The 12,407-nt window shown below is 49.5% G+C and overlaps 1 protein-coding gene across 2 annotated transcripts in view; it reads left to right on the top strand.

The window, feature by feature from the left end:
- The first annotated feature begins 3,569 nt into the window (after nucleotides 1-3,569).
- Nucleotides 3,570-12,407, top strand: part of LOC111813540 (very-long-chain 3-oxoacyl-CoA reductase-B-like) — a 16,503-nt gene continuing 7,665 nt past the window's right edge. For both annotated transcript variants that reach the window (XM_023704563.1, XM_023704562.1), the window contains exons 1-5: nucleotides 3,570-3,779; nucleotides 4,335-4,381; nucleotides 9,307-9,382; nucleotides 9,497-9,607; nucleotides 9,696-9,772. In XM_023704563.1, coding sequence (XP_023560331.1) covers nucleotides 3,620-3,779; nucleotides 4,335-4,381; nucleotides 9,307-9,382; nucleotides 9,497-9,607; nucleotides 9,696-9,772 — 471 coding nt within the window. In that variant the 5' untranslated portion in view covers nucleotides 3,570-3,619. The remainder of the gene's footprint in view (nucleotides 3,780-4,334; nucleotides 4,382-9,306; nucleotides 9,383-9,496; nucleotides 9,608-9,695; nucleotides 9,773-12,407) is intronic.

Genomic DNA, 12,407 nt, shown 5'->3' with positions numbered 1-12,407 from the left:
CTGGCCTGAACTCAGCTCCTTGGCCTCCTGCCAACCTCTGTTCCACCTCCCCCTGACACGGGGAGCTGTGAGATGGAGCCAGCCCGCAGCTGCTCCAAGTGCCAAGCTTGGGTGTCCTCTCCCCAGGATGGCTGCAGGCCAGTTGCCCTCTTCTATGGACATCTTTTTTTTTTTAATATTTATTTATTTATTTGTTTTGTGTGTGTGTGTGGCCAGTTCAGCCCACCAGGGGGCGGGGCTGGCTGGCCTGTGGTGCTGGGGGATTGAACCGTGGTCTCTGTGTTTTGCTTAGCTTAGCTTCTTCTAAGTAGGTGCTTTAGACCACTGAGCCATCTCACCAGCCCCTTTTATGGACATCTAGACTCAAATGACTCACCAACCACTATAGTTTTCTGCATCCGTTGCTCTGCTCAGCTGGTGAGCCATCTCACCAGCCCCTTTTATGGACATCTAGACTCAAATGACTCACCAACCACTATAGTTTTCTGCATCCGTTGCTCTGCTCAGCTGGTGTGTTTCCCCCAGGAGCCCTTGGGGGACCACTCCACATGTTTGCAGTTTTGAGCTGTCCCTCCCACAGAAAGAGTCAGGGCTCTGGGAGAAAGCGCCACTTTCCATCTCTAATTTTTCACTGAGGTCTTGCTCTTCACTCTCCCTGTGAGCTTCAGTTCTCCCTTCAGATCCTCGATGGCTTCCCAAGGACTCACTTCCCTCCTTCTTTTCTTCCTCAACTTCTTTGAACATCTGAATGACAAATCTCAGACACTCCTGCTGACATCTCCCTAAACTCCCATTTTATTATCAGAATCTCCTTGCTTTTGATTCTCCTGGATGGCCACAACGAAATATTATTGGAGGGCTGGTGAGATAGCTCAGTGGACTAAGTGCCTGCTTAGGCAAGTGCAGACACCAGGGTTTGATCCCCAGTACTGCATGCTACACTGGCCCCACCCCTGGGCATGCTGAGCAGGCCACTGAGTCCGGGTGTGGTGACACACACCTGCAATCCCAGGATGCCAGGGAGGCTGAAAACAGGAGGATCACTACAAGTCTGTCTGTGTAGTGAGATTCTGGATTGCTCCTTTTAAAAGTAGCTTGCCACTTCTGGAGGATTAACAACTTAAATCTGCAGACCAAAATTAGAGAAAAAGAAGGGCTGCAAGGAAAGCCAACATTTTGGCCCTAGCTTTCCAAGGTCAATTAAGACTCAGGACATATGAGAACTTGTACTGTAATGTCATGTAACTCAGTAGTGTCCCAAATTTTCTGATCAAGAAGATTATGGGGCCAAAGAGGAAAGTGATCGATGATGTAGAGTGTGCCTAAGGAGAGTCACATGGAGAGAAAACATTCTCTCAGGCTTTCACAGAGAGCACATTGGCCAAGCAATGGCTGTGACTCATCCACATGGCTGACACTGACAAAGGATCTACAATCTGAGGTACAGAATCTCAGGATAAATCCTGAGGGGATTTCACTGACTTTATCAGACCCAAAAGCTACAACTCTTGTTGCATAGATCTGGCTTTACCTTGGTCTTAACCATCCAGCAGAAAAGTATAAAAATGAAGTATAAGAAGTAAAGCCTGGGGCTGGTGAGATGGCTCAGTGGCCTAAAGCACCTACTTAGAACAAGCTTCGCAGAGCACAGGGACTGCGGTTCAATCCCCCAGCACCACATGCCAGCCAGCCCCGCCCCCTGGTGGGCTGAGCTGGCCACACACACACACACACACACACACACACATAAATAAATAAATAAAAAATTAAAAAAAAAGAAGAAGTAAAGCCATGCTGTTATGTTGAGCTGTAGGGGACTCAGGTCAACTTCTGACACTGCCAGTAAAACAGAAGACCCAATACTATTATGGACTTACTGGACTCTTTTAGAATATTTTGCTGAGTTAACACACCTATAATCAAATAACGGAACTTAATAAAAAAAAGGGGATACAGATGAATATCAATTTGTATCTGTGTATTCAAAATGGTTAGGATAGATATATAGCTACCTTCTCTTAATTCAATAAATACAGGGATTTTTTTCTAATAGTGTTTGTAAATAGGATATCATGTCTGCATCTTGAACAGCAATTAACCACTAGGAAGAATGTATGCAGTGTGTTAATTATTGAAACTGTCCTACCAATTTGGTTTGAAACTGTCATTGCTATTTGTTTCTCGATAAAATTATGGGAAAAAACAGTAGCTTGCCAGATAAACATTATTGGTTTCTGGGTTGCTTGTCTCTCCTTTGGGATTTCAAGTCCCCCTTCTTTCTTATTTATTTTTGTAGTACTAGGGTTAAACAGTGAGTACTGAACTATATTGAATACTGAGCTATATCCTCCGTCTTTTAAAACTTTATTTTGACATAGGATCTTAATAAATTGCCCAGGATGAAAAACAATCTAAGGCTTTGACCATAAACAAATAAGATCTTTTCACTGCACTAGCTGCTCAGTACGATAAACCTGATGGAAAGACACAAAGTAACTTTACAGACCTCAGAATGAATTTTAACTCTGAGCACAAGAGGTCTCCCTACTGTGGGTGCAGAGGGGTGGCCTTCATGACTCAAAGGCCTTTCCAAAGGATGGTGTAAGAAAGCAAAGATCAGGGCTGGGGATTTGGCTCAGCCATAGAATGCTTGGCTGGAAGCCCTGGGTTCGGTCCTCGGCACCAAAAACAAAACAAAGAAACAAACAAACCAAAAAAAAAAGAAAAAAAAAAAAGAAAAAAGAAAGAAAGGAAAAAGAAAAAGCAAGCAAAGCTCTGGCTGCCGTGTTTATGTGGTTACAGGTGTATATCTGCAATTCCAGCTCTTGGGGGGCTGAGTTTGAGGTCAGCCCGGGCTGCATAGTGAGTTCAAGGTCAGGGCTGTGGTTTGTGTCTAGGTGCCCCACTAAAGCTTCATGCCCTCCCAGGTGGGGCTTTTCAGAGGTCGCTGGATTTAGAGCGTGCAATGCTGGGATCATTTGGCTTGGCAAAGTCCTGGGTAGGATTAAGGGGACCCCGCCTTGGGTGTGAGTGTTACTTGCTCCAAAGGCAGGTAGCCTGGATAAAATATGAGTCAGACAGAGGCAGTTGTCTCTTTTGGTTTATTGCTGCTGTCGCTTGTCTTTGGCGGTTTTCCGCCTGCCATGGACTATTTCTTCCGCCTGGTGCCCCTCTGCCATGCCACCTGCCTTGGAGCCGGCAGGTTTTGTGCTGAACCCGCTATCAACTGTGCACCAAATAAACCTTTTCCTCCTTTGACTTTGGGTGTTGGGGATTTTGTCTCAGCAATAAGAGAAATAACTAAAACAGCCACCCTGAACTACACAGTGAAATCCCGTCTCAAAACAAGACCCCACATTAAAAACAACAAATCGGGAGCACGCGGCAGATAAGAAATTGCAAACATAAACCAAGTTCCACAGAAACTAAAAATAAACCCCAAACTCTGAATTTCCGCACTTAGCCCACCACGCCGGGGGTGGAGCTAGGGCCGGGTAGGGGCGTGGTCAGGGCGTGGCCGGCTGCTGGGGCCTGGGAGTCCTGAGTACCTAAGCACTGGCTGACCTGTGGCAGCCGGTATTCCTAGTCTGTGATCCAAGGCTGCAGGGCGGCAGCCGCAATGCAGTCCAAGTGGGACATGCTGAGCATCCTGGGGGCCCTCACGGCCGCCTGGCTGCTACTGCAGGTGACATGGGGAGTGGCCCGCACAGTGTACGTGTACCTGCTGCCCCAGGTCCGCCGGGGCAATGCTTGGCTCCGGGCCCAGGGAGCATGGGCAGGTAAGGTGCTGGCGTCCACCCGAGGTGGCACGGGTGAGGCTGCAGGGTCGAGGACAGGTGGCAGGTGACTGGTGAGACACACCTCACCCAATCAAGACAGCGGCCAAGGGACTACTCTTGGAAGCAAGAAAAGGCTGGTGCGACCTGGGTAAAGGAGGCACAAAATCTTCAAAGCTTTGTGGGTGAAAGGAGCAGGTGGTAGAGCGGTGCCAGGTGACGGACAGGACAAGTGGGAGGATGCCTCTGGTCACGGGTGTGCAAGGCACCGCTTTCACATGGGACCTGGGAGTCCGGAGTACCTAAGCACTGGCTGACCTGTGGCAGCCGGTATTCCTAGTCTGTGATCCAAGGCTGCAGGGCGGCAGCCGCAATGCAGTCCAAGTGGGACATGCTGAGTGTACCCCTGCTGCACGCCAGTGACCCCAGTGGTAGGGTCTGTGTGCGGATACCAGCCAACAGCAAGGCGGCTGGCTCTGCTGGGAGCAGAGGCACCCACACCAGGGGACCTCAGATGCACTGAGCTGCCCTGCCTGCCCTCCTTCTTCTCTCTCCTAGTGGTGACAGGAGCCACCAGCGGCATTGGCAAGGCATATGCACACGAGGTGAGTGGGTTGGTGGCTTCTGGGTTGATTTACCTGTCACTAGCTACTCAGGAGAGCTAAGCAGCCCTCTCCCACCCTGTCATCTCTCTCATTATTGCCCCAATTAATTCCTTCTGAATGTAATTATTGACCACCTACTCAGCGCCCGGGCGTTTTCTTGGTGCTGGGGATATGGCAGTGAACAAAACATTAAAAAATAATAATAATAATCAAAAGTCCTGCCCTCATCTGCCTTCTCTTCTAGTCAGGGGAGATGGGCCTCAGCAAGATAAAGTATATCGGGTTGTGGTCAGGCTGAAGGAGACACTCAGGAAAAGGGGACTTAGTCCATCATTCTCAAGCTTTCTGAAGCGGTTCTAGAAGTCGTCTTTCCTGAGCATCTTTCATTGTGCTGTGCTGGCTGCCTCCATGTCCTGAATCAATTCAAAAGTTGACCATTCGTGGTCATTTCAATTTTGGGGAAGAGCCAGAAATTCCGTGGTGCCAGTTCCTGTGAACACAGTGGGTATGAAGGGTGATGTCTACACCAGCCTGCCTTTCCAGTGGGTGGTAGCCGGTGGCAGTCACTGTATTTTTTCCTCACATCTATGGACATTAAGAAGACTTTCAGAACTGCTTCAGAAAGCAGCAGGAATGCTGGAGTAAGGGCATTGAAAGTGAGGAAGTGGGGCTGAGCAGATGGCTCAGTGGAATAAGCGCTTCCCTGGCAAGCGCAAAGGCCTGAGTTCAATCCTCGGTTCTGCCAAAAAAAAAAAAAAAAAAAAAGTGAGTAGAGTTCTAGAGGAACATATGTTTTAAAAAATTTAATCATTGGCCTGTAATTTGATCATACCTGATCTGTGTTCAAAAGATATCCTTGTCATCTCTGACAGTTTTTAATGTATTGAGTACAGGGTCTACAAGGTTTCACACAGACCAGACTTGTAGTGATCCTCCTGTTTTCAGCTGCCCAAGCCCTGGGGTTACAGGTGTGCACCACCACGCCCAGCCTCAGTTGCCATCTCAGCATGCCCCAGGGGTGGGGCTGGCACGGGGGATCCAAGGCCAGCCCCTGTGTCTGCCTAAACAGGCTCTTTATTTAGTCTGCTGAGCTACCTGGCCTGCCCAACCTTGTCATCTCTGAACAGTGTTTTATTTGTTTTTTCTCAAGGCAGGTCCTCACTATGGAATGCACCACCACCTTGAACAGTTTTATCTCTTTTTTCATTTAGTTCTATTCTGTGGGGTTTTGTTTTGTTTTGTATTTTAGGGAAGGGTCTACAGGGTGTTCAGGGTCTCACTACTAGATAGGACTCGTGGTGATCCACCTGTTTACAGCCTCCCAAGAGCTGGGCTTACAGGTGCCCATGCCACCATGCCCAGTCTCAATCGCCCTCTCGGCACGCCCCAGGGGTGGGGCCAGCACAGCAGACCTGGGGATCGAACCCCTGGCCCCTGCACTTGCTTACAGGCGCTTTAATCCACTGAGTCATTTGGCTGGCCATTCTATTCTGCTTTGTTTTGATTATGTTGTTGGTTTTTAAACAGGGTCTCACTAGGTAGCTCACATCAGCCTTGAACTCACTACATGGCCCAGGCTGTCCTCGAACTCACAGTGCTCTCTCTGCCTCAGGCTCCCTGAGTGCTGAGATTACAGGCATGTACTACTACACTGGGACTCTTTTTTTTTTTCTGATATGTGTGCTTTTCTTTTTCTTATCTTCTCAAACTGACAAGGAATCAAGGTCCCTTCTATACCTAGCTTACTGAGAGTTTTCATTAGGAATGGAGGCAGACTTTTTTGAAATCATTTTTCTGCATCTTGTGAGATGATTGTGCTGTTTTTCTTTAGTAAATTACATTGATCCATGTCTGTGGCTTACTGTCTGTGTGTCTGTCTGTGTGTCTGTCTGTCTCTCTTTCTGATGACCACAGCTAATAACTCTTCTCTCCTCTCCTCTCCCCTCCCCTCCCTCCTCCTCTCTCCCCTCCTCTCTCTCCTCTCCTCTTTTTCCTCCCCCCCCCCTTTCTTTTTGTCTTCTTGAGACAGGGTCTCTGTATGCGGTTCAGGCTGAACTTGAGCTCACTTTGTGGCCCAGGCTGGTCTGGAACTCCAAAGGATCCTCTTGCCTCAGCCTTTTGAGTGCTGAGATCACCAGCTAGCACCACCATGCCCGGCTACCATCTCTACTCTTCCCAAGAATGCAATACACTTTTATTAGCTTTCGTCACATGCAATAGAACTGTAGAATTTATTCCTCCTAACTGAAACTTCTTATCTACTGACCAACATTTCTGCTCCTCTCCTCAACATTCAGCCTCAGTTAACCACTGCCATAAAGGCAACTCCACACTGAAATGAGATCCTGCAGAGTTGATTGTGCCGGGCTGATTGTACTTAACTTAGTGTCCTTTGAGTTCATCTACAATGACTGTATTAAGAGGATTTTTTTTTTCTCCGAATGCCTTCAGGGCAGGTTTGGCTGGCTTGAGTTGTGGGGATTGAACCACAGCAACCTGAGCCTGACTGCTTTGTGGAAGCAGCCACTTAAAGAGCTGAGCTAAGGGGCAGGCCCCCTGCAATGACTATATTAGGTAGGGCTGCCACTAATGGACAAAAATACTTCACACCTGTAACTTTAAGGAGGAGAGGCTTATTTGACTTGTGGTTTCTTTTTCTTTTTCTTTTTTCTTTCTTTGTCTATGCATTTAGTACAGGGGTCTCACTGCCCAGCTCAGATTCATAGTGATCCTCCTGTTTTCAGCCTCCCCAGTGCTGGGATTACAGGGGTGGGCCACCACACCTGATCTTGGTGGCCAGCTCAGTATACCCGGGGTAGGGCCAGTTCAGCCTGTGGTGCCAGGGATCAAACCCCGCTACCTGCACTTGCCTAAGCAGGTACTTAGTCTGCTGAGATATCTTGCCAGCCCATGATTTTTTTTTTTTTTTTTTAAATCAGACCAAAGCAAGACCAAAACTGATCAGGGCAAACCTTAAGTCCTGGATCTTTACAGTTGGAGTCTGGGGCATATAGTGTTTTTTTGTTTTGTTTTGTTTTGTTTTGTTTTTAATATATTCTGCTGTTTATTTATTTATTTTTTACATTTATTTATTGTGTGTGTGTGGCCAGCTCAGCCCACCAGGGGGCGGGGCTGGCTGGCATGTGGTGCTGGGGGATCGAACCGCGGTCCCTGTGCTTTGCCAAGCTTGTTCTAAGTAGGTGCTTTAGACCACTGAGCCATCTCTCCAGCCCCGGCATATAGTTTTGAGATGTGAATTCAAGGGATTGTAGCCCACATAGCCACTCGCAGGTTGGTTCCTGCTCAGGGAGATGTTGTACGTTCCCATTCCACGTACCCACAAGATGTCTCAACTCTCTGGATCTCCACTTCATTCCTACGGCTTCGTACACTGCCCCTTAGGGGCTCACTGCATGGCCTCCCTGGTAGTCCTTTGAAAGCTACGTAGAAGCTTCTCTGACCCCACAACTCATTCTCCATGCACCTATAACCCTATAGATGATGCTAAAATTATTTTGAGCAGTAGCCTGCCTCCCTTGGACCACAGCTGTAGCAGCCTCTGAATGTCTGAATGGCTGATTATGGTGAAACAAGTCCCCGTGGCAGGGAGCTATTGAAGGAGGAGAGTGAGGACAGAGAACCTTTTGCTGGAATGCTGAGTGACAAGGAAGACACGGGTAGGTTCCTATGCTAATGAGAATGACCTAGACAGAGGGCCGTGGTGCACAGGGAGGACAGGAGACCAGCTAGAGCACCGTCCTGGAACTGGTAAGAATGGAAAGGCAGTTGAGTTACAAGAGGAAGGGTGACAGCCACAGGGAGATTTAGTAAGTTGGTCAGTAGCTCCAACCACTCTGTGCCATCACTGGGGACAAGTGTGTCCCACCCACTGCCACTGCACTCTGAGGCCAACAAGGCAAGGCTGGGGCTGTCCTGGCCAGTGCCAGTCACTAAGTGGATGCTGGGCAACATGTTTGATGAGTGAATGAAAGAATGAAAGAATGCCACTTTCAGCATCACCTCTCAGGTCACCTGTAGCGTCTAGGTTGAGAGGGACAGACAGGCACTGAGATGCTGCTGAACACCCACCCCCCAAATATGTGTGCTTGCGAAATATGTGTGCTTGCTGACTCAGCATCAAGGGCAAGGGGCTGCAGGGCAGAAGAGCATGTGCCAAGGCCCTGGAGCAGAAAGCTCAGGGGATGCTGTTTGGGGCCAGGTGAATAATTGCTGTGCCTGGCCTCTCGCAGGACCCGGCAGGGGATGCAGCTGAAGCCCACTGGTTTGTCTCAGGATCCCTGGGGAGCTGGGGCAGGTTGTGGCAGGAGGGGCAGGGTTGGGTTTGTGCTTTGCAGTGAGACCTCCGTGGTAGGGTGGAGGGTGCACAGCAGGGGCTGAGCCTGGGGTGTTACAATCCTGGGTCCTGCAGCACATGGGAATGAGAAAGAACAGGCAGGAGCAGTGCCGCAGTGGTCAGGAGCAGAGCCTCCTGGCGCCCTGTGGGCCCTTGAGGGCCGAAACAGTCATGTCCTCAGTCTGCCCACTGCTCTTGGGGCGGGCTCTCTCCCTGGAGCTTCCTCCTCATCCCCCAGTTCATCATCTCCCATGTCCCCTTCTGCGACCACAGGGCTGGAACGCTGAGTGTCAAGGTCAGGACGTGGTTAATCTTGGTTGGCCGGAGAATGACTACATACAGTGTGGTTGCACATGCCTGCAAGCCCAGCATTCTGGGAGGCTGAGGCAGGAGGGGGGCAAAGTGAAATCAGGCCTGGATGACTGAGATCTCTGACTGGAACAACAACACAACAAAAAAGCAAGGGGGCTGATAATGTAGCTCGGCACCAGAGACCCTAGGTTCAATCCCCGGCGTGGTGGTGGTGGTGGGGTGCTGGGGGGGTGCTGAGTAAGTGAATGAATTTTCGCAGCTGGCCAGGAGGGGGCTGAACGTGGTCCTCATCAGTAGGAGCCTCAGCAAGTTGGAGCAAGAGGCGGAGGAGATCGGTGAGCGCTCGCCCTCGTTGAACCTCTGGCTCACGCAGGGTGTGGGGCGGCTGCTGGGTGCCCCGGGGCCGGTCAGGTTCAGGGACAGGGCCTGACCCCGCTCGCGTCCTCCAGAGCGGCTTTATGGCAGGTCCACGCGCATCATCCAAGCGGACTTCACCAGGGGCTTGGAGATTTACAGCGCCATCGAGGAAGGACTGCGCGGCCTGGAGATCGGAGTCCTGGGTGAGTGGCCTGCCTGCTTCTCCGTCCTCCCCCCCCCCCTCCCCAGTGTCCCCGGCCTGTGAGGGACACCGTGCGACCTCTCGCGCAGTGAACAATGTGGGCATGGCGTACGGCGGCAGCGTGGTGTTCGGCCGGAAGCTGCTGGACTGCGAGAACGTGAGCCAGGTGAGTCCCCGCCCGCGCGCGGCGCGCTCCTGCCCCCTGTCGGACGGCCGCGGAACACCCGGCGGCGGCGCGCGAGGCTGCGCCCGGCCTGGGGCTGGAAAGCTGCTGCTGAGAGCCGCAGATCCCTGTCGTGGAACGACGCGCCTCGACCTGCACATCTGTTCGGGTTGAGCCTGGTTCGTATTCCTGGGTGCTAACTGTGAAGAATTAGCTGCGTAGGAGAACCAGAGCTGCCGTGTGGACAGTGTGGATTCTCTAAATGGAGAGAGGAGGGAAGGAAGAAGGAAGAGAAGGCAGGAAGAGGGAGAGAGAGAGAGAGAGAGAGAGAGAGAGAGAGAGAGAAAGTCTGGAAGAGAATGGCAGTGTCGGACTAAGTAGTCCAGATTGGGGTGGGGCCGGGAGATAGCTCAGGGGTGGGCGTGGTGGCGCAGGCCTGTAATCCCAGCGCTGGGGAGGCTGACACAGGAGGATCCATCGCTATGAGTCCGGGCTGCATAGTGATACCCTCTAATTTTTGTTTTTAAAGTATTAGTACAGTGTCTACAGGATCTCACTACACAGATTAAACTCAGTGATCCTCCTGTTTTCAGCCACCCAAGCTCTGGGATTAATAGGCACACACCACCATGCCCAGTCTCATTTGCTGTCTCAACACGCCCCAGGGGCGAGGCCCGCATGGCACACTAGAGATCGAACCCCTGTCCCTGTGTCTGCCTAAACAGGTGCTTTAATCCGCTGAACTATCTGGCCAGCCCATAAATAAATAAATCTTGGGCTGGAGAGATGGCTCAGTGGTCTAAAGCACCTACTTAGAACAAGCTTAGCAAAAGCATCAGGGACCGCGGTTCAATCCCCCAGCACCACATGCCAGCCAGAACGCCCCCTGGTGGGCTGAGCTGGTCTCTCTCTCTCTCTCTCTCTCTCTCTCTCTCTCTCTCTCTCTCTCTCAAATAAATAAATAAAAATTAAAAAAAAAATAAAAATAAATAAATAAATCTTTAAAAAAAATTGTCCAGGTTGGCCTTGACTTTATGATCTCGCTGCTTCAGCCTCCTGAGTAGCTGGGATTGCAGATGTTCCTTACTGTGCCTGGCTTTATTTGTGAATATTCTTTTTGTTGGTGGTAGTCCGAGTTTTTGTTTTTGTTTTTGGTGGTGGTGGTGGTGGGGCGATCAGGCTGGCCTCAAACGCACAGTGATCCTCCTGTCTCAGGCTCCCAAGTACTGGGATTACAGGCATGCCCTACCATGCCCAGCTTTGAGATATTCTTCTTCTTCTTCTTCTTCTTTTTTTTTTTTTTGATGGTACTGGGGATTGAACTCAGGACCTTGCACTTGCCAGGCAGGTGCTTTTGCCACTAAGCTATCTCCCAGTCCTTGAGATATTCTTGGTCAAGGGTAGAAATCATTCTTTTTCATGTGAATGTCCGACTTCCCCAGCAGCACTGATTGAAAAGACCGTCCCATCTCCACTGAGGGATCCTTGTGCCCTTGTCAAAAATAATGTGCAGGTGTTAGTTCTGGACTCTGTTCCAGTCCTCCGGTCAGTCTGCTTCATGCTAGCGCCATGCTGTGCTGTATAATGTAACCTCCTAGTATTCTTTTATTTCTATTTTTCTTTCTTTCCGTGTGTGTGTGTGTGTGTGTGTGTGTGTGTGTGTGTGTGTGTTAGCTACTGGAGATTGAATCCCATGCCTTTCCTCTAAATTGCATCCCTCACCCTTTTTAAATTTGAGACAGGGACTCTAAGTTGTTAAGTCTTCAGGTGAGTCTGGAATCTGCAGTCCTCCTGCCTCAGCCTCTCAGAATGAAAAAATCACAGGCTTGCACCTGCACCACTATGTCTGGCTTCTTCATAGCAAATTTTGAAATCAGTAAACTTGAGTGCTCCAACTTTATTCTTCTTGTGTTTCAAGTTTAGTCTGGCCATTCTGGGTCCTTTGAGTTTCGCTAGCGACTGCATTGAATCTGTAGCTCAGTGGGGTACAGCCCACATCTAACAGTACAAAGCTTTCTGACTCCAGAGCACAGGGTGTCTCACTCTTTATTTCCATCTTTGCCAGCATCTTTTAGTGATGTGTTCTGGTTTTTTAGCTGGGCAAATCTTTCACTTCCTTGATTTTTTTTTTCTTTTAACTATTGTAAATGAAATAATAGTCTTCTTAATTCCCTTTCCCAACCATCTGGGGCTGGTGTACAGCAGCACAACAGGCTTTTGTTCCACTGAGGGTGGAGCCCAGGCCTAAGAGCTGTACTACTGACTTTCTGGGATTGATTTTGTAAAGTATTTTATTGGTTCTAAAAATTTGTATGTGGGCCCTTTAGGGTTTCCCAGACCAAAGACTGTAGCAGCTACGAACAGAGATAGCTGCACCCCTTTCTCTGGTTTCAATCCCTTTGGGCACTGAGTTCTCTATCTAGGACTTCCGATGCCTTCTGCCTGTCACCATCAAGTAGGACATTGGTGGTGGCTTCTCAGATATGGACTCAATTATGTTGAAATAGTTTCCCTCTATTCCTAGTTTACTGAGGTTTTTTTTTTTTTTTAAATCAGGAAAAGCTGTTCCATTTAAAAAGGGTTTTTCCAGGTCACTTGAGATGATCATGTGTTTTTTCTCTTCCTTTCTGGGAATCCA

Source organism: Octodon degus, unplaced genomic scaffold, assembly GCF_000260255.1.
Source record: "Octodon degus isolate 3935 unplaced genomic scaffold, OctDeg1.0 scaffold00197, whole genome shotgun sequence".
Taxonomy (NCBI): domain Eukaryota; kingdom Metazoa; phylum Chordata; class Mammalia; order Rodentia; family Octodontidae; genus Octodon; species Octodon degus.
Note: the sequence above shows the minus strand (reverse complement) of the source record. Positions and strands in the feature narration are given on the sequence as shown.